Raw genomic sequence first — 22,599 nt, 5'->3', positions numbered from 1 at the left:
GTCTCCCGCTATTTAGAAAAATCAGGCAGGGGTTAAATATCTCCATATAGCCTCTAGGGGCTATATGTGAGGTATTTTTAGCCTTTATAGGTATTTGCCTCCCAGGGCGCCCCCCTCCCAGCGCCCTGCACCCTCAGTGACTGCCGTGTGAAGTGTGCGGAGAGGAAAATGGCGCACAGCTGCAGTGCTGTGCGCTACCTTTAGAAGACTGCAGGAGTCTTCAGCCGCCGATTCTGGACCTCTTCTGACTTCAGCATCTGCAAGGGGGCCGGCGGCGCGGCTCCGGTGACCATCCAGGCTGTACCTGTGATCGTCCCTCTGGAGCTTGATGTCCAGTAGCCAAGAAGCCAATCCATCCTGCACGCAGGTGAGTTGACTCCTTCTCCCCTCAGTCCCTCGCTGCAGTGATCCTGTTGCCAGCAGGAATCACTGTAAAATAAAAAACCTAGCTAAACTTTTTCTAAGCAGCTCTTTAGGAGAGCCACCTAGATTGCACCCTTCTCGGCCGGGCACAAAAATCTAACTGGAGTCTGGAGGAGGGTCATAGGGGGAGGAGCCAGTGCACACCACCTGATCTGAAAAAGCTTTACTTTTTGTGCCCTGTCTCCTGCGGAGCCGCTATTCCCCATGGTCCTTTCAGGAACCCCAGCATCCACTAGGACGATAGAGAAATAAGTGTTGTTCCTTATAGCAGCTTAAATATATCAAAATATCGCCAAAAAATGCCCCCCCTCTCTGTTTTACCCTGTTTCTGTAGTGCAGTGCAGGGGAGAGTCCTGGGAGCCTTCCTCACAGCGGAGCTGAGCAGGAAAATGGCGCTGTGTGCTGAGGAGAATAAGCCCCGCCCCCTATTTCGGCGGGCTTTTCTCCCGGAGTTTTAGATATCTGGCATGGGTTAAATACATACATATAGCCTCAATGGCTATATGTGATGTATTCTTTTGCCATAAAGGTATTAAATATTGCTGCCCAGGGCGCCCCCAGCACCCTCCGTGACCGCTTGGTGTGAAGTGTGTGACAACAATGGCGCACAGCTGCAGTGCTGTGCGCTACCTTCATGAAGACTGAAGAGCCTTCTGACGCCTGTTTCCGGACCTTCAATCTTCAGCATCTGTAAGGGGGGTCGGCGGCGCGGCTCCGGGACGAACCCCAGGATGAGACCTGTGTTCCGACTCCCTCTGGAGCTAATGGTGTCCAGTAGCCTAAGAATCCAATCCATCCTGCACGCAAGTGAGTTGAAATTCTCTCCCCTAAGTCCCTCGATGCAGTGAGCCTGTTGCCAGCAGGACTCACTGAAAATAAAAAACCTAAAAACTTTTTCTAAGCAGCTCTTTAGGAGAGCCACCTAGATTGCACCCTGCTCAGACGGGCACAAAAACCTAACTGAGGCTTGGAGGAGGGTCATAGGGGGAGGAGCCAGTACACACCACCTAATCCTAAAGCTTTATTTTTGTGCCCTGTCTCCTGCGGAGCCGCTATTCCCCATGGTCCTGACAGTCCCCAGCATCCACTTAGGACGTTAGAGAAAAAGATATTTGTGTAATACATACACAGATTACTGTCAGCACCTTGATGTTATGCAGCCTCAGGGAGCTTATACAGCAAATATCTTGTTTAAAACATGTTCCCTGCGCATTACCACAAGCATAGGCTGCTGTTTACAACGTAGAAGAGTGTAAAAGACAGACCACGCTCCATACCCCCTCTGCGTACTGGGAGCAGCGGCTCTTTTGCATTCTGCTTTGAATGCATATTGGGCACGCTCACTGCCCCATCAGTGTGCCGGGAGCTGTGTGCTGCACTGGAAGCGGCTGATGACCCATAGAACACGCTCCCTGCACCCGCTGTGTGCAGCGTGTGGGTGCAGAGAGCACTTCGCCGTGCTGGGAGCGGCTGTGTGCCGGGAGCGGTGCACTGACCTTACGGCAGCTGTGGAAGCTAACCATATGCTGCTTCCAATCCCCGCTTCTCCGTTCTCCCGGCGGCAGCACTGTTAGACAACCTCCCCTCTGAAATCTTCTCCACACCAGCAGCCATAGCACACCCGGTCTCTGGAGTCTTGTAGGTGGAGATGGCCGCTCAATCCCAGACCCTCACTCCTCAGCAAGTGGGGGGAAGGGATCATACGCTGCCTGGTTGACACGGCAATGCTTCTCCTGCAAGCGCCCACGTGTCAGCAGCGGCTGGAGGCAGTACAATCCCGGATCCACACTTAAGTGGGGATGGGATTGCCTGTCAAATAAAAAAGTAAAATAAAATTGAGCAATCAGCCCATGATGTGCTTCCATGAGGCACATAAACACTGAGGTGCTTGGGAGTAAGGAGGGGGTTGGAGGGTTACACATTTAAAATGTGCCTCCCTGCTAATGCACCATCCATATCCCAAGAGTACTCCAGTGACCCCTAGTGGATGAAAAAGAAAACAAGTCTGCCCTTACTGTATGCGAGAGGGAGGAGACCAAGAGAAGGGAACAGCACACCCAAGCTAAAAAGTCCCAGTGAGACTGTAAGCTAATACACCGTGATATAACACCGGAGTTTGTCCTGTTCAGGAGAGATTATGTACAATAGCAGCTCTCCCCCTTTGCTACACCCCTGTACCAGTTTTCCTGCATATACAGAGTGTCAAGAAGCTGTATGCACCTGCTGCTGCAAGTAGGCACCAAAACACTGCTGGTCACACTATGAGGAAGCTCCACCCCCTGTAACAGCACATAATTATACTGGAAATGTCTCCATAAGTGTAAAAACATCACAGAAGTGTTTCCACTACTGCTGCCAGTGTACACAGGGGTGTTATAGTGGATCCCTCCTGGGAGGGTCCTGTATGCCACCCCTGAAGTTTTGCCACACAAAGGGGGTAGGGAACACACCCTAGTGGGGCTCTGGTTTGTACTCACCACTGTCGTCACCTTCAGGCAATGTTAGGGATGTGCAGCGTGCTGCGATTGTGACCGCTAAGGTGCAGTGCCCCGCTGTACAACCTGAAGAGACTGGTAACCACCCCACCTAACCCACAGTGAAGGCATACCGAAAATAAGTAAAGCAGCTTCTGGGGGGGGTCAGAGGTCATAGAGGGGAGGAGCCAGCACACCTAGATGAAGCTTTTTAAAGTGCACCAGCTCCTTTGGACCCCATCGTACCAATTCCCTATATTATATAATATATATATATATATATATATTTATTTTAATAAAAATATTGTAATAAAAATTGGGATTCCTCCAAACATGCCCTCCCTAGTGAAAAAAAAAAAACACATCTTGGGAGTATGGAGGGGGTAGAGAGTTTATTTAAATGTGCCTATCCCTGCTAACGCCCCATCCATATCCCAAGAGTACTCCAGTGATCCCTAGTGGATTGGGATAAACAAAACACTGACCTGCCTGAGAATTAAGGCGATGTAGGACCGAGCATCCTGGGATTGCTGAAGACTTAACCATTTGGTGCTTGTACCAGATCCCATCATTTACAACACTGATCTTATCCCTCTAGAGCAGGGCTGGCCAAACCGGTCCTCGAGATCTACCAACAGTTCATGTTTTCCAGGCCTCCTGGAGATCTGTAGAATTGTCAGTTAGGAATGAATGCAGCACATCTTAATTAGTAATGACTGCACCTGTGCACCAGCTAGGTGATCTGGAAAATGTGTACTGTTGGTAGATCTCGAGGACTGGTTTGGCCAGCCCTGCTCTAGAGCATAGGTTCTCAAACTCGGTCCTCAGGACCCCACACAGTGCATGTTTTGCAGGTCTCCTCACAGAATCACAAATGAAATAATTAGGTCCACCTGTGGACCTTTTAAAATGCGTCAGTGAGTAATTAATACACCTGTGCACCTGCTGGGTTACCTGCAAAACATGTGCTGTGTGGGGTCCTGAGGACCGAGTTTGAGAACCTGTGCTCTAGAGCCATATGGCACAAAAAGGATCTATAGATTTACTCTCTAAACCAGACAATGAAAATCTTTGGGAAAAACACAATAAAAGCCACCACACTTTTTTACAATTTTTATTTTTTTTTATTTTAAACTATGTTTCGGCTCACTCTGATACTGCCTGAATGAAACGAGACATACCAAGAAAAAAAAAAACCCTTTGACACATCCCACTGTCTTAAAATAAAATCTTCACTTATAAAACACAAAAATAGCAAAAAGGAAAAAACGTTAAACGCATTAAAATACATAAAGCTTGTTAAGTCACTTCACAGAATTATTTTAAATGGGAAAACTGGTGCAGATAGGCGTGTACTACTCAGGCCAAAAACCTCAGAAACTGATAATGCCAAATACAAATCCTTGTTGAGATTAGGGGCTGACAGCCGAGAGACTAGAAGCATCAGGAAAGGGACAACTGATTGAATCATAAGCCAACAGTTACTGTAGCTCGGATATCAGAAGGTAGCTCACAGGAAGCTACAAGAACCTGAAAGTTGTTTCACAACTAGCACTAGGCAACTTGTGGCTCTCTAGCTGTGGAAAAACTGACAGCATACACAACTATCAATTGTAGAAGGCAACTTGTGCCTTTTAATAGAGAACACCAGGCAGGACATGCTGGAACATCTGGTCCCACAACAGCTGAAGAGCCACAGGTTACCTACTGTTATTACCAGCAACCACCCAACGCCCCAGCACAGGATTATACACTTACAGAACCAGCTCCAGCAGGAACTCCTATTGACTGTCAGACAAGCATTATATGGCCTGTGGACACCATACTATATTGCCGGGAGCCATGGCAGCAATCACATAGTGAGCTCTCATTACCATAACTTAAATAAAAAGACAAAACATTTTTTTGAAAACCAAAATTACAGTATACGCACAACAGGCCTTCTGGTGCGGCAACAGGTGATAGAGATACAGAGGGACCAATACAAAATTGACATGTTGCCACGTACATGGGAAAGAGCAGAGTCATCACGTAATAAAAAGCACTGCAACGTGGGGGAATAAACTCTCCATAGATGCTGTAAAACCAGTAAGTGGTAACAGAAGCTAGATGTTCCTTTGGGAGAGGGTTATGTATGGGCAATAAAGGAGGAAGGGGCAGTCTATCTGTACTGGTAATTCATGGTGTGATCCACGTTTCTGCCATAGTTCCCAGTGCTGCCTTGGGGCGGTTGGAAAGCTTGCGGAGGGGCGGTATAGTTTTGTCCAGGACCTTGATTGTAGTTCGATTGTGTATATCCTACATAAGACAAAGATAACATTTATAAAAGATGCTGCAAATTGCTTGCTGCATTCCTTGTTTGGTGCTACAAAACCTAAGGTACAGAAGTACAAATGCAAAAGGTATTAACAATTTTCTAATAGATACAGTGTGCAATCTGCAGAATCACTGTAGTGAGGCATACTTGCATGACTTTATAATCTTTAGGGATTAGTAGGAGGTGTTGAGATTTAAAAAAAAAAAAGTTGAAGACTAATGGAACAGGGAGACAATTGCCAGAAGTTGAGTTGCCTGGAGTAAAATAAAATATGAACTAAAAGTGATATCCATGAGAATAAAACTAGAACACTCAGATGCAGTATTAAGACTTACAAACATTTGTTGATTTACAAGGACCCGAGTTGAGCCATCTTTATGCTGTGTGATTTGTGATCAGACTAGACTATTTGTGGTTTGGTATGTGTGCTAATATGGACTGGTTTAATGTTATGCTAATCTTTTAGTAATACACTGTGAATATTACCAGGACAGCATGTGTAGAGTGACAAAAAGGATAGACTGGAGTGTGGCAGTACGGCAATTTTGCAAAGGTGGAACCAGGATAGGAAAAAAAATACTATGCAGAGGTTGATGTAAGACACCCCGACTTCAACTAAAAGGGAAGAGAGGGAGTACTCAAAGGTTGGAGTAGGGTAGGGGGGGGGGGGGTACTGGTATGAGTTACATGCCAGTATGAGATGGCTGAACAGAAGCAACCTGGTATAAAATGTCTAATGTCTGTATATAGGCGGTTTATGAGGCCCAAGGAACAAATAAGCTCATAAGTGATGATGTAAAGGAAAAAGGTCAAGGACCCAGTTGACAAGGGCACTTACCTTGGTATGAGGTATTGTTGGCACCAGTCCCATAGGCTGTGCCCGCATTGTAGCCAGTGCTGGGTGCTGTGTATGAACTGCCACCTCGGCCACCTGAACCATCTCCAGCAGTGTAACCTGTGTAGAAGAGAGAAGTGTAACCAATATGCTAACTCTCCCATAAGGGCACTGAACTTTCACATTACCCTTATGAGAACATTACTGCCGAAGAAACCTATTGTATTATTCACTGCAAAGACCAAGTCCATCACCGGGTGTAGCTATCAGTTAAGAACTAGTGCCAAGACATTTTCAGCTCAGGGCACTTCATATCATAGAAGTATGTGGGTTCTTCCTCCATTTAGGCCATGAGCAAGCTCTGTTATATCCCTTGCAACTAGGCTAAAGCATTATTGTATCCCGAGAGGGTTTACACATCAGCAATTTGGACAGGAGTTAGCGATACAATGGGAAGAGGTGGGCAGGGGGAAGGGGTCAGAATATTAGTGGCACCTCTGATGAAAGATCAGATTAGAACCATTAATATATTAGATGAAGTCCTATAACCATTATTTTATCCCTAATAACTTGTAGGTCAGAGGTTCTCAAACTCTGTCCTCAGGACCCCACACAGTGCATGTTTTGCAGGTCTCCTCACAGAATCGCAAGTGAAATAATTAGCTCCACCTGTGGACCTTTTAAAATGTGTCAGTGAGTAATTAATACACCTGTGCACCTGCTGGGTTACCTGCAAAACATGCACTGTGTGGGCCCCCGAGGACAGAGTTTGAGAACCTCTGTTGTAGGTGATCAATTCACAAGAAAGTATTAGTACTGGGGGCAATTGCTGCTATATTACTGAAGGCAACCTATCCATTACAGACACAAACTAAACTACATCATGATCCTAAAAAAGCAATACCCTTTATGCTAGGGATAAGTCACTCAAGCCTACTGGTGTTCACTCCTCAGTCTTACCTGAGGCTGCCCCGCTGCTGTAGGAGTTAGAGTAGTTGTAGGAGGTGCTAGCACCTCCCTGAGATGCTTGGTTGTAGCCTCCCTTCTGTTTTTGGGGTGGTCCATAGCTGCTGTACTGGCTCTGGTTGTAGCTCTGCTGCGGCTGTGCCTGGTGCGATTGGTAACCCTGGTTGTAAGCCGGTTTGGCTGGTGCCACTGCATGTTGTGGTGCCGGTGGCTGCTGTGGTGGCTGTTGTGGTTGGGGCGGTGGCTTCTTGCTCACAAATGGTTTAGGAGGAGTTGGTGCTGTATAACCTTCACCCTGGTAATATGAGCTGTAGCCACCAGAACCTGCACCGCCTCCGCTAGCGTTGGCTGAGCCACCATTGCTGTAAAACTGACCTGTAAAAAGTAAAGGTACCCAAAAATTGTGAAATTTGAATTTTGCTACAAACATTTACTATTCTCTTCTAGTCACAATACTATAATGTAATATGTGGAGCTCTTTGCATGTTAGCCAACTGTGCTGAAGGTGTGGTAGCACCTTAATGAAAGAATATTCACTGCCAACAAGGCCCATGTTTCTAATGCATTCCCCCCCCACTACAAATGTAAACAAAAAACCCACCCACTAGTTAAACTTAAAGCTCAGACACTATACCGAATGGCTGAATTGCCACACTTACAGGAGAGCATGGTTGTCTGTACTCCCTGGATTACATTCCAGAAGCACTTAAAGGATGGAGGCCCAATCAAGCTGTGAAGAGTGATAACTTACCAACTAGCTCCTATTTTTCCAAACAGCCTGCAACATGGCAATTAGGAGCTGATTTGCTGGCACTTAAGCACTGTGCAATTTGTCCCTCAGCAAGGCTTGATAAGTCTGGACATTATTGTTTAGCTACAGCAAGGCTGAATAGCCAATTCAGTTACAGTAGTCACTCACCTCCATAGGCTGCAAGCAGAAACTACATCTCCCGTGAAGCAGTTAAGAGTAGCAGTCACTGTTAACTGAACCTGCTACCTAGTATTTATCAGAATAGTCCACAGTAATAAATGGGTTTAGCAGACACCAAATAAATTGTAAAAACTAAGTGAAGCTTAGAACAAGGCTTCTCAACTCGTCCTCAAGTAACCCTAAATAGGTAATTTTCCTGGATCTCTCTCTCCACCCCCAATACAATTATCCAAGTTACATAGCTGCCCACTGTAGTGCTAGGAATTCCACACTGGAAGGGCATATCCATTCATGGTCAGCCATCAAGATGGCCATACACCGTCAGATTATTAGGCTGTCTGATGGATGCAATGTGTGCTCTATGGGGGATATACTATTAGGCCCAGTAAAATATCGGGTGCGAAAAAAGTATAAAATAAATAAAAAGCGCCCTCCCCCAAAACCAGTGAAACCTTCGTTTTCAATAGAAAGCCTAGTTTACGTGCCGTTTCTGGGGATTTGGACAAAAGCCCCGATGAGCGGGACAACCTGCAGCGTCCTATGCCTGCTATAGCAGGCCAGGCCTGCAGGCATCTGGAAGCTGTCCTCGGCACGGTGACCCCCGGCGGAGAAGCAGGGGCAGAGCAGTGACCACACCCCCTCTCCTGCACCCCTGGCAGCAGTCACATGACAAGGGAGGGCCATATGACCGGAGGAGCAGCGCTGCACCGGGTGCTGTCAGAAGCCGGCACCCGATGCAGCTTCAGGTAACTCCCAATAAGCCACCACTCGTGCTGGCTTATTGGGGTTAATAGGATAGGCCCCGGTGGGACAATTAGCACCAGTAAATTACCAGGCTAATTGGAAACCCCCTTACAGTCACTAGATTTATGGCTTAAAGGCCAATATTTGTTGCTTGATCACAGCCATACTTGCGCAATTATTTATATACAGAGAAACTTGCACCTGCTGCACATGACAGCCACACTAAGGGCCTTATTCATTAATGATTGCAAAGCTGCTTGCAGCAGCTTTGCATTTCCAGTCCTTAGCAATGCAAGAGGAGGAGCATACAACCTCCTCCATACATTTGCAATGCGATCACATCAGATGAACATTGCAACAGTTTACCTGCGATGGCAGGCTGAGTAAGCTTCAGCTTTTCGGTCGCAGTGCAGCTTGCTAGGCCAAGGAAACAGTCTTGCAAAGCAGTCCTTGGCCTTGCCAGAACGGGGAGACATGCCCATTGTCCCTAATATGCAGGTGTTCACATAGCTGCGTCACAACTGCGAATGTGCAGTCTCCCCACCATCGGGAACAACATAGGATCACATAAGCTATCCACAATTAATCTGCCTACAAGCTATTCAACAACCATAACCAAGATTCATGGGGCATGAAGTGCCAACAATTTGACAGCATAAATATGGTCCAGCACAGTGGTCTATTTCACGTCTACGGACACAAGTGTTAGGTTTCTTTTAAGCATTGACACTGGGTTCTACTGCATTTTAAATGTTCTCCAGCTTAACAAAGTTACTTTATGCAAGTTATAACATTAGCACCACAATCCACAGCAGGAACTGTGCACTATACAGCAAAGCAGCTATTATCTGAAGGGGGGTATGTATGCACAGTTGATAAATCAAAGACATCCACTCTGCACAAGTTATAGCTCATAAGAGGTTTTGACACGTTAGAGTTTTTGATCTTTTAAACACTCAGAACAAGCCTGGAAAACCTTTGCTATTGAGGAATGCAAAAATTGTGCCAGGGCATGCAGGGCTGTGGATTTCACAACAGCTGGAGATGCAGGTTGGCAAAGTCTCCTAAGGCAGTCCTTCACATCATGAGTTTGGTACATTAGTACACTCCTCTAGACCTGGTGTCAGCAGTAGAGGAAAGGAAGCACAGGTAACAGTTACCAAACCGGCTTGGTGGGGTCTCAGGCGTCAGTTTCCCCACACAACTAAACGGCCATGGAAGCCATTTGTTACGGGTGTTGAATGCCTGCTCAGACAGAACTTTTATGCAGATTAAGTAGAATACTTTACACACTTGTCAAAAGCCGTATGCCAACACTCACACTATGGACTAGTTAGTGTCCACACTGAGGGGCCGATTTGAGTCAAGGGAATGAGAATATGTCACTTAGGTACAGAGGACATCATAAGCTAATTAAATGGATGCGTATGTCAGCCTCTGTGGGGGATCCATAGTCTCTCAGAATCTTATATGCCTCCTGGCTGAGCACTTCTGATGTCAGTCATTGCCTTTGGACTACTGGGGATTTGGCCCTCAGAAGGCCAAAGAACCAAGCAGCAACAGGAGACTTAAGGACATGTGTATTTTATATTGGACAATTACTGAGGACCTCTAACATCTCACCCTAATCTGTTCACCAGCAATGTAAGCTCATCAATGTAGCCACCGCTGAGCCAGACTGGTGCTACAACCTGCAGGTTAACAGTGGATGGGCCTCAGCCTCAAGATAAGCAAGGGGTGACCATAAAGACTGTTGCTAGGTGTTTTGGTTACAGTACGCAATAGGGTCACTGAAATCACACCATTAGAAGATGCTTGGACACTACGCATTGGTCATAAGGGTAAAGGAGAGAATAAGTGGACTTGCATAGAACTCACAGGAGGAGCAACTACAACAAATCCATAACAGGATTGAACTTGCCAATAGAAGCTCCCTCTAGCATTGAACTATGGATCAGAAATGAAGCAGGGACATCTGTCATATTTAGGAAGGCTTTGAGATTTGGATTCTCATTCCAGTACTTCATCTAGGAGACCAGGGGAGGCAACCAGGAGGTTCCTGCTGGCACCACAGCTGTCACATAAGGGATACTTCTTATATATACACAGTAAGTATTATAATTCAGGAAGTGTTCTGCACTTTAACAAATGGAAGTACTCCTGGTCAGGGGTATATAAAGTAGCGCCAACTTCAATGCTAGTGCTTACGCACATTTTCACTATACAGACAATGGTTCCAGGGACAAACCAACTATTAAAGCAATTTCCTTTTAAACCCTTCAGTGTTTTATTTATTTTTTTAAATACACACCTCCCATGGTGCGTTTTGAGAATCAGGTAGTACAGGGGTTAAAGTGCAGGAGGGTGATCGCTCACTGAGGAACACCTGCAGGCAACAAATTACTTTACACCTTGCCATAAGCCATTAAGGCCCATACACACTGGGTGATTTTGAGCTAAAAGTAGCTCACTTCTGGCATTGAGCTACTTTGAGCTCAAACTCGTGTGTATTGGATGAGCGCTCCCACATCAATCGCTAGCCTCCATTCGCCAGGCTGTTTGTACAGCAGAGTCAAGCACTTTCCACAGTCTCCTACTTTGGAAAGTGCTTCAACCCCCCCCCCCCTTTCTCCCTGGACATCGCTGGCACAAGGATCATAGCTCAGTGTGTATGTGTGCCAGAGAGCTAGTTCCCGGGCGCCGCAATCAGCATAAACCATTACACAGTTAAGCCAGCCCCCTGGCCAAACTCCATAATTGCTTATGCAGATTCCTGGGTACCGGCTGTCTCCAGGGAATCAGCCAGTAGTATGCATGGAGATCTTCTGGGTTGGCCAGCGGTAACACTGGCTACCCCAGGAGATTTGTGCATACCACTGAAGGGGATAAAGCACAGGTCTGCAAACTGTCCACATTACACCACACAGTGCATGTTTTTCAGGTCTCCTCACAGAATTACAAGTGAAATAATTAGCTCCACCTTCGGACCTTTTAAAATGTGTCAGTGAGTAATAGGTCCACAGGTGGAGCCAATTTCACTTATAATTCTTTGAGGAGACCTGCAAAACATGCACTGTGTAGGGTCCCGAGGACAGAGTTTGAGAACCTGTGCACTAGAGCAATACACAGCAAGGGATGCATCACTGCTCAGGTAAACTTGAATTTTATCAAGTCATTGTGTGGGCAGCACCAAGGGCAACTAGAGCAGTAGCATCATTAGGAGAGTGGAGTGATCCCAAGTCATTACATCTAATTACTTGGAAGAGCTCTCCCAGGCACTTAAATATATGTTTCAGCCATGGATAGTGGTCTGGAGTGACATTAAAGATATGGAAAAACCTTGCCTTATGCTGGATACACTGGTCAATATACTGGTTTACCATAGCACGCATGGACCAATAAGTGTGTACAGCTAATGTCTGAACCATGTCGTACAGACATCAGATAAGCCCTGCATGTGTATACAGGCAACCCTCTAACCGCCAGTGGACTGGCTGCAGGGCTTCTGCCCCAACATATCGAGAGGCTGAAGGGCAATTTTTTATAGCTTACCTAATCTGCAGCTTTTGCCAATACGTATGCAACCTTAAGCTCCACAAGAGAGTTATTAGCAGTTTTATTCCGTTGCGCTTTAAAATTAGAACAGTTAAAGAACAAAACTGGGCAAAGACAGGTAGGAGAGCCCTGCTTGCAAGCTTACAATCTATAGGGAAATAGCCATTGATACACAAGGATAGATGCTACCCGTTACATAATGGTCCCCCAGATTGCCAGGTTCTTAATGGATCGTATGATATCAACCAGCAATGTTGGAAGACAAAATGTGAGGTTATGTGGACTGTACAGAGGATGTAACTGGACAGGGAAGCATTGAAGGTTATGTGGGTGGGTCTGGAATTTGGTAGGCTTGTCTGAAGAGCTTAGTATTCAGGGAACGTTTAAAGGTTGTGAGACTAGAGGAGAGTCTTATTGTGCGTGGAAGGGAATTCCACAGAGCAGGTGAAGCCCGGGTAAAGTCTTGTAATTGTGTGGGAACAGGTAATACAAGTGGATGAGAGACGCAGATCTTGTGCAGAGCGGAGGGGTCTGGTAGGGAGATATTTTGAGATGAGTAAAGAAGAGTTAATATTTCTAGTGGATAAACACCGAGAACGTACTAGACAGATCCGCTGTAACTTGAGTTTAAGGCACTATTCACCTTTTCACTCGGCCACTCTATACCACTGTCCATAGTTGGAAGCCTCTATTCAAGTACCAGAGCTTTATTCACTACAAAAGATGTATAATGATTGCTTCATAACTAGGCATAAACAAAAATTGGGCAGTCAGTCCGTGGGTTTGAAAAATAGTGTTTTAGGGTTCTCGGTCTTCCTTTTCTCACCCGAGAAGTGTACCACATACTGTATAGCAACAAACTTGTTGGAAATGGTTTGGAAGAGGAAAACCAGCGTCGCAAAGTTATTTTCCCACAGTAGTTTTTACAAGATTTATTAAAACAATATGGACACGCAAAGTAAAAGTTGCAATATATAAAAAAAACAATTAACAAGACCACCCCTGTGCGCTCAAGTCTCCATTAACTGCAGGTCAGTATCCAAATCATGAAGGAACATGAATGACTGGCCAAGGGACACTTCAAAACGTCGACATTGATAAATCAAGATTCACATGATTAAAACGGGAGTCTCAAGACAGACTCCAATCACAGTTTATACGCTGCTGCAGTCTACAGTCTGTAAAGCTTGATGTGAACAGTCCAAAATGAAAAATATAAGTGGAAACGGCAAAAATAAAACCCAGCAGAATTCATCTTGTGGAGCTCAAAACAGACGGGAGTTAATAGCAGTTTGTGGGTTTGAGTGGATGGGTGCAATACGCTACAGATGGTCTAAGCAGATGCAAAATCATGATAACCGTAGCAGTCTGAGAAAAAGTCACCTACAAAGAGGGGGAGACAGCAGAGAGAAATAAAATTAGAATCCTCTGTAGAATGGCCATTGTGCCATATAGTATAAAGATTTTAGATTTCTCTGCTCCTGTCTCCCCACAAGAATAAACAAACTGTGGGCTCCTCCAGGTGGTGACAGGGGAGGGTGGGAGGCTGCGTTTTAGAGTCAAGTACTTGGATGTGAGTTTTCCTCACAATGTAAAACCAAAGCAGAGAAATGTAAAAAAAAAAAAAAACGAACAATTAACGCACATTATTACTCAGTAAATATCTGATTGGTAAAGCAGACCTGCCATCTACACACAGTAGGAAACCATTAGAAACGGACCATCTGTTCAGGCACAAGTTACCTCACTGATCCATGTAAACCAGTGCCAAGTGCATCAGTGAGGTTTATGGTTCCAAGTGACCGAGTCCACTGTGTGTAGAGGATTAGCAAGCTTTACCTTCATGCCAACCAAAATACAAGCTGCTCCTGTATGAAAGGATTCTGTAGCCATAAAGACAGACGTCTACAGTGACAAAACCACACATTAGTCTGCATGTGATTGGCATGTTTATTCTTTGCACGGAATCCCAAGCCTGTGTCCCATAGGGCACAAGCAGGTCACCAAGTAACCAGAGTCAAGTGCAAAGAAAAAAGTCAATCAGAAGACCATAACCACATGTAGTTCTGTCAGTATACGTCATGGGATGATTACAAAATGTTCAGTAAAGCAGCTTATTTTAGCCAGTACACCTATTAAGCTAGTTCCCGTTTGCACATCTGGTATGACTGATGTTTCGCTTAAATACACAAAGGGAAACTGCAGCTTATGGTTTGAATAAACGTTTGCTGTAATAAAGTGCAGTAACATGTCCACTTTCTTTGCTAACAAAGGTAGCTTTGTGGCCTTTCCAAAAGGATTCCTGCTTCCTTGCAGTAGAGGCAGAACAACGAGCATATGATCCAGTACGAACAAGCTGCACAGCACTCGCTGTAAAACATACAGCATACTATGCAACTGCAAGGTTCAATTATGAGACAGGGACGTCTAAAAAGGAAGACTACTAAAAAAAAGCAAAGTCCTGTTTAATCCAGGTGTATCACCTAAAGAATGACCACGTCATGACATTCCTGTAAACTGCAGATCTAAGCAAGCATATTCAATGACCTTTATACAACAGAACATAAGCGAACAGGCAAGGCAATTCACCACCATAACGTTAGGCTTGTGCAAGTGCAACAGGTTTCAGTCTTAACGAATCACTAGTTACCAGCAAAGTAATTCAATTTCAGCACAAACAATATTTTATAGCTCCACAAGGGTGTAGTATGGTATGCCGGCGGCCAGGCTCCTGGCGACCAGCGCGCTGGAATCCCAACAGCACGGCGAGCGCAAATGAGCCCCTTGCGGGCACATTGGCACGCCACGCTATTTATTCTCCCTCCAAGGGGGTCGTGGACCCCCAAGCAGGAGAAAGTGTTGGCATGCCGGTATACTGTGCGCCGGGATCCCAACAGCCGGCAAACTGAATACCACCCCTCCACAACAACCCCCCTCCCCAGCCACTTCAGCTTAGTGTTCCATCCTCTGCTCATTTTCCCCACCTTAAACTAGCTTTACATTACTCAAATTAGACAACACCTTGGTTACACTGTAGGGGGGTAGGCAATTTATATGAAGCTGCTAGATCAGTGATGAGAACCTTGGCACTCCACCTGCTGAACTACACATCCCAGCATGCCCTGCTACAGTTTTGCCATTTGGCCACGCTAAAAACTGTAGCAGGGCATGCTGGGATGTGACCTTCAACAGCTGGAGTGCCAAGGTTCCCCTTCACTGTGCTATATGAAGTGTGGAAACTACTGAATGCTTAGTAACTGCATGTGTGACACCACAGTCTAACAGTCACTAAAAGCCAAACAGCACTTACTGTATCCAGCTGTCGCTGAAGTTTGATAGTTGTAGTTTCCACCATAACCGCCATATCCACCTGAAGAAAGCAGAGGCGTTTAGAGATCAGGTCTCTAGCAGCATAGAGCAGATAATGCATCAACACCCAAGAAACCCTGGTACCAGCCCAACTCTAGAGACCATGAGTGGCCATAATCGAACACTCGTTTCATAGTGTCCTCTGTATGTATTGTTCCAGAGGCATCAGCCAAGAATGTGACTAGTTCATTGTATACATCCAGCACTTACCTGAATTCATGTACCCGGGACTGCCTCCAAAGCCACGGCCCCTTCCTCTGCCACGATTCATTCCTCCTCTGCCACGACCACGCATTACTTGTGGTGGGGGAACTTCATTGAACATCATGCCAAAACCCTGTTTATGATGCAAGTAAATTAGTGTTATACATTGACCCAAGTGGAGTAGGGAGGGGGAAGATCAGTCCCTTGCAACAGTAATAAAGTTTAATGCTTCTACCAGATACACCATCTGCACAGAATTTGGGTCAAGCTTACTTTTCCACCCCTTGGACCCCCACCCCTAGCCATCATTGGGGGCCGCTTCTTCTTGGGAGCCTCTGGGTGCATGCTGTAGTCAGGGAAGAGTTTCTCTAGGGCATTTAGTGCAGCGTAGGCCTTTGCAACCTTCTTGTTAGAGCCAGAGCCTTGGAATTTAGTGCCGTCTACTTCAACCTGCAGAGTGAAAACACAAGCAATGTTTACAGCCTGTACAGAGGCACAACACACCGGTAAGGCTCCAGTATTATAGGGACCTTTTCATCGGCTTTGGTTTTTGCAAACATACCACTCAAGTTATATAGCACCATGTAAATGGTTTGCTGTAATATTGGATCATTATGGTCTGGCCATTAATAACCCTCCAAGTAACTGAAGCAATTACCTCCATCACAAATCTCTTGTCGTGGCTGCCACCAGTTTCTGATATTAGCTCGTATTTCAGGCCACGTCTCTTCTCATTCAGCTCCATGACTGGGTTCTTCCCATGCTTTGTTATAATAGGCCCTTGCTGCTTAGAAAGCTATAAGTAAGATGGTGCCCAGTATTAAAGAGGACAATGCAGGCATCTGTATAAGATGAGAACCATCACAAGCACTTACTTCAGTCTGGTCTGTTGGGGATTCACTATCCTGCTGAGCACTGTCCGTCTGAACTGGAGTCTGGATTATTGGCTTCTGCTCAGTTTCCTCAGACGCCTCTTCCTTCTCTTCAATCCCTGTGGGAAGTCCCATGTCTTGCAGAACCTACAGTTAGAGGCCATGTCAATGACTGGTGGTCACATTTCTTTGTTAGACCAAACCACTTTAAAATCATGTAAAATACCTTAACTGCCACATGTAGTTTAGCAGTCTTCTTTGAGGGTCCAAAAGCCTCAAAAGTCTTCTCATCCACCTCCACAGACATTGTGAAGATGGGAGCATGGACTGGTCCTGTTTGAGATACCAGTTTGTATTGGAGGCCTGGCTTCAGCTGGTTCAACCTCATCAAGGCATTCATTGCTTGTGGAGGCTCACTCTTATCTGTATCTGTATAAAGGTATATGTTTAGCGATACAAGACCATACAATTACTTGACTTTAAACGAGATCGGTAAAATAGTGAACTACTACAGTTATGGCAACTGGCCTAGGGAAGCCATTCCCAAGCCATTTTTTCAATCCCGGGTATTGGGATTGAAAAATGGCCAATTCCAGGATTGGCTTTTAGCTATGTGGTCACCCCACCCACAACTCACCATATACCGGGGCGGGTGGGGAACAACCTCTGATCTCTCCTGGCGGCTCCCTGCAGCAGCCGACGGTGCAGCGTGACCTCATGCTGCGCTGGGGAGCTGGAAGGAGGAAGCCGGGCAGCATCTGAGTGTCCTGTGGACGCTCAACGCTGATCCCTCAATCCCTGGGATTGGAGCTTCCAATCCCGGGATTGAATCCAGGCCATTTTTGGCCCTAAATACCAGGATCCTGCCGATCCCAGGATTGGCCAGCATAAACTGGCCTCTAATAATGCGTCTCTGGTACAAGTACATTCAAGTCCTAATATCATAAGAATGTTTTCAAACAAAGTCTAGGAAGTAATCTCCCAGTAGGTGGCTACATAAGGCATGCTTGTGTAGAGGGGACTCTCAAGCAGCACAGACCTATAAACATTTATGATGCTCTGCAACTTTTTTAATTTCAGAAACCTTCATGGCAGCAAAAACACTATGGACTCTATGACACAGCCTGGCTGACAAAAAAAAAAAAAAAAATGATCAAATCCTTAACTTACTCAAAATACCCACAGGAACCACTATAAAATGAGTGTTAAACTGGACAAAAAAGAAAATTGGAAATAGGTGCCAACGTATCAGCGTAAATAGTCCTTTTGGCAAAATATATAACAAGATAAAATTGCTAGCCAGCTGTACAATCCAGCAGCTGTCTATAAATAATCTGCTGTTCATTGTATTAGTACTTGTTTTTAAACAAAGGACAGATCTTGGAAGGAACAGCATTTGCTCTAATGGACGATTCCAGCAGTCAACTAGATTTTACCAGAATTTGCACACCATAAATAAAAGGCAAAGGGACTTTCGTGGCTAATGGGTGCCTGACTGGCAGAACAGATTAGCAGCTGTCAGGCACCATATAGTGGTGGTCGCGAAAATCAAAATTCTCCCCTACAAAAAAAACCCACCACACCTTGATAAAGGGGTGTGTTATCCCCGAAACGTTGGAAATGTGTTGTTTGTAATACACCTATTTTTGCATCAAGTCTCCGAGTGCCGCAGTTGTTTTTTGCCTCATACATACTTTGTTTTTGCTGGAGGCACCAGAGCATTGGAGTGATCATTGGGAGGAGTGCCGGTCCGTCCCGTGGGTGGGTGCGATAGATAGATAGATATACCACTCCTAGCAGGCGGCGGCACTCAGAGTCTGGTCTCAGCAGTAAGGTGTAAAAAGTGCTTTAATGGATCACTCCATATAATTGTATGTATGGAAAGTTTGTTCTTACCCAGATACGGCTTCCCGGACCTGGCAATATGGGGGCGGCAGGCAGAGTCAGCAACTGAGTGCGGCGCTGGGAGGAGAGATCTCCGCACCACCTCTCCCCGTTGTAGTGAACAAGTCCCATCGACCCGGGAGCCAGTTAACACTGCCACTGACCTGGTATTCAACCCAGGAATAACACTGCTTTATTCCCGGGTCGAATTACCGGGTCAGACGACCTGGTATTTCGACTATGGCGCTTTCATATCACACGCCGACCTGGCAATATGCCGGATTGATACCGGGTTGTGTGGTGTGAAAGTGGTATAAGTGTCTAAGCAATTGGCTATAGAATACTGTATGAATGGTTACTATTTGGAGATATATTATACACACTGAATGTCTTAAATAAAAAGTCTAACTGTTGGAATCATCCGAGAATGCGGTTCCACCCAAGCACCATCTGTTAGTGTTATTACACTGGTCAAGAAGGACCGTCTAAGGCACTTCTGTCAAACCATAGGCCAACACTGCAGTTGGGCAAGTGGACACAGCAGGCGAGGAATGAGTTACCAAGAGGACCCTGCCTAACTCCCCTCAAATACCTTTCTTCTGAATCTTCTTTTTCTTCTTACTTGGCGATTTGTCTTCACTGTCCTCCTCTATGGGGCGTTTCAGGACTGGTATAACGTAGGTTGTGCTGGGAGGAATCTGGACTGTGGAGCATTAGAGGAAACCTTTATATTAGCGTGTTATAGAAGCAAAAAATAAAAAATAAATTATATAGAGTCTCAGCAGCACTTCTTGCTTAAGGAAGAGACATACCTGTGTAATCAATCATCGGCTCTGGCTTTCTGCCGTTTCTAGACACCTTTGTGGTCATTGGGTCCATGCCTAAAACTTTATGTAGTTGGCCAAATGCAGTCAGTCTGAGTGCATGCTGTGAGGAAGAGGGAACAGCACATGGTCAGAACCAGGATTAAGTGTGGAAAACAGATAGCAACAGTTTAGGCGAGTAGTTTCTTCTGGCATGAACCATATCTTCACCCTCGTCCAAACATTTAGCAATATGATGCTCAGGAGAAAGGCAACGCGACTGAGGGCAAGGCGTCATTAAGATTACTCAGCATGTAATAGTACTACAGCCCTAATACGTAGAGGCATTTTGCTGATACAGAATTGCATCTATACATTGCCTTAAGGTTTATTCCAAAGTAGGAGACTAAGAGGGGACATGATCAACATCTACAAATATATAAGGGGTCAATACACAGAGCTTGGGAGGGACATGTTTTCTATGAGATCCGCACAGAAAACACATGGTCACTCGCTTAGGTTAGAGGAGTTTCCGCACATTGAGGCAAAGAGGTTTGCACAGTAAGGACAATACGTGTTTGGAATTCCCTGCCTGAGAGTAGTAACTGTGGACTCAGTCAACACCTTTAAGAATGGGTTAGATAAAATTCCTATTGGATAAAGATATTCAGGGTTATGGTGCATAGGCACGCATTATAGTTAATTTAACTAGTCCTAACATAAAAAATAGGATTTTGGTACTTACCAGGTAAATCCTTTTCTTTGAATCCATAGGGGGCACTGGAGTACTCTTGGGATATGGACGGCTTAGCAGAAACAAAGGCACTGAATATTTAAATTTAGAACTCTCCACCCCTCCATATCCCAGAGGACCTCAGTGTTTTTTACTGAGCGAACAGGAACGAGAGGTTGACAATGGAGAATTCCTATAACATAACGGACAACAAAGTTGACACATAACGTTACTGTCAACTAAACAGTTGACACCATAACCGATAGACCTTTATAATTTGAACCAATCGGTGAAAATGTGGTACCATAAGCTCCTCTGAGCTTAATACAACCCAGGTAAAACTGCTCTGGGTGGGCGTCCAGTGCCCCCTATGGATTCAAAGAAAAGGATTTACCTGGTAAGTACCAAAATCCTATTTTCTTTTTCATCCACTAGGGGTCACTGGAGTACTCTTGGGACGTACCAAAGCTTCCCTCGTGGGCGGGAGAGCTGTTTGACACCTGTAACAGTAGGCGGCCAAAGCTAGATGCTGATGCCGCAAACGTTTCAAAACTTGTAAACGCGCACAAACGTGTGCACTGAAGACTATGTAGCCGCGTCGTAGAAGCTCCACGACCAGCTGGTCATGACATTCCCACAGAACCTGTGGGATGAGCTATTACTGACGAAGGCGACTGTAACTTAGCCTTAAGGTAAGCCTGACGTGTAGTCAGTTTTATCCAACTGGATAAGGTCTGCTGAGAAACTGGCTAACCCCAGTTGGCAGCATCATAGAGAACAAACAAAACGTATCCGTATTACGAACTGTAGACGTTCGGGACATAAACGCGTAATGCGCGTACCACATTCAGAATTCTAGAATGTGCTGTCAACACAGGAAACACTATTGGTTTATTGATGTGAAAAATAAGAAATCGGAATTCGTCCGAAGTTCCGCTGTCATGAGGAAACCCAAATACGGAGGCTTGGAATACAAGGCACCCAAATTTGAAAACAAAACCCTTGCCGAAGCTAAGGCTAGAAGAAAAAACGTTTTCCAAGTGAGAAACTTAATCCCCATTTGTTGTAAGGGTTCAAAATATGAAACCTGTAAGAAATCTGAACCCAGCTTCAAGTCGCATGGCTCTGTAGGTGGGATAAATGGAGGCTGCACTCTGATGACACCTTGTAGAAAGGTATGTACCGACGCAATAGAGTCAAACGTCTTTGAAAATAAATTGACAACACAGATACCTGCACCCTCAGTGTAGATAAACGCAGTTCTCCATCCCACCCAGTCTGTAAAATAACAGAATACGGGTAACTTGAAAGATGTCGGAAACTTCGAGCTTCACACCAACCTATATAGGCACACCAAATTCTGTAATAATGAGCTGCCGTAACCGGCTTCCTAGCTCGTAACATGGTTGGTATAACCGATACTGTAATGCCCTATCTCTTTTCTTAAGAGGGCGGTCTGAACCACCACCCCGTCAACCGCAGCACATAGGTAAATAGGGGTAAAAGAACGGTCCCTGTTGTAACAGGTTGGACGTATTATGAGCGGGCAAGGATCGTGTGCGAGTATTCTTTAGATTCGAGAAGCAAGCTCTCTGAAACCCATGAGATATCACTAGTATGACTGACGAACCGTCTTAGGATCCGTTTTAGCAACAGAGAGAGCAGCGGAAAACGGTGGACCCAGATACACGAGGCTGTACGACCACGCGAATGTGAGCCTCCCCCGCTACTGCCCTTGTGATCTGTCGCTCTGTACACATACTAAGCGTTTGTAATTGTGGCGAGATGCCATCATGTACACCTGAGGGTAACCCCACCTGTGGATCCACATGTGAAACACCTCTGGATTTAATGCCCAGTTTTCTGGATGAAAATCCCGACGGCTAAGATCTGTCTAACAGATGTCCACTCCCGGAATGAACCCCGTCGACAATATCACCTTGTGGTATTCTGGGCAATTGAGGATTCGAGCTACCTCCCGCATTGCCATGCGGCTTCTCGGTCCTCCCTGGTTGTTGTGTATGCAACTCCCGTTGCGTTGTCTGACTGCACTTGGACAGACTGAAAGCGAAGCATGTAGTGCATTGTAAATTGCACGGAGTTCCAGGACATTTATAGACCGCAATCTGTCGTGATCCGTTTTAGAACCCCTGTCGCTGACCTTTTTAACTACAACTCCTCAACCTCTGAGACTCTCGCCCAGAGTATAGACACCCTCGCCCCCCTGTGGGAAACGCGAGTGAAACTCGGCGAACTAAAGCGCTTCGAAAACACATCATTGTTCCTAATAGGCAAATACACCAATGTACCGCTAGTGTGCGTGGCTTTTGCAGTAATTGTACTAGATGGTATAATCTGTTCTTTCTGGTATAGTAGGTAAATCTCTTTGATTTACCGTATCTATAATCATACCTAGGAATTGAAGTCGTTCAGACGGAATTAGATGCGATTGTTTTTGAACTTGACACTGCAACCGTGGTGTACGTTAG

At 45.5% G+C, this 22,599-nt stretch overlaps 1 protein-coding gene across 4 annotated transcripts in view; it reads right to left on the bottom strand.

The window, feature by feature from the left end:
• Nucleotides 1-3,997: 3,997 nt before the first annotated feature.
• ILF3 (interleukin enhancer binding factor 3) overlaps nt 3,998-22,599 on the bottom strand; it is a 39,083-nt gene continuing 20,481 nt past the window's right edge. For 2 of the 4 annotated variants that reach the window (XM_063931405.1, XM_063931406.1), the window contains exons 10-18: nt 19,387-19,501; nt 19,167-19,277; nt 16,917-17,119; nt 16,694-16,837; nt 16,477-16,614; nt 16,092-16,268; nt 15,825-15,951; nt 15,556-15,615; nt 13,163-13,628 (exon numbers count right to left, since the gene is read on the bottom strand). In XM_063931405.1, coding sequence (XP_063787475.1) covers nt 13,579-13,628; nt 15,556-15,615; nt 15,825-15,951; nt 16,092-16,268; nt 16,477-16,614; nt 16,694-16,837; nt 16,917-17,119; nt 19,167-19,277; nt 19,387-19,501 — 1,125 coding nt within the window. In that variant the 3' untranslated portion in view covers nt 13,163-13,578. Of the gene's footprint in view, nt 5,196-6,052; nt 6,170-7,009; nt 7,391-13,162; nt 13,629-15,555; nt 15,616-15,824; nt 15,952-16,091; nt 16,269-16,476; nt 16,615-16,693; nt 16,838-16,916; nt 17,120-19,166; nt 19,278-19,386; nt 19,502-22,599 lie in introns of those variants that run through there. The other 2 variants (XM_063931404.1, XM_063931403.1) reach the window with 2 other exon arrangements.

Source organism: Pseudophryne corroboree, chromosome 6, assembly GCF_028390025.1.
Source record: "Pseudophryne corroboree isolate aPseCor3 chromosome 6, aPseCor3.hap2, whole genome shotgun sequence".
Lineage (NCBI taxonomy): Eukaryota > Metazoa > Chordata > Amphibia > Anura > Myobatrachidae > Pseudophryne > Pseudophryne corroboree.
The sequence above is the reverse complement of the archived record's forward strand: the minus strand, read 5'-3'. Positions and strand labels throughout refer to the sequence as shown.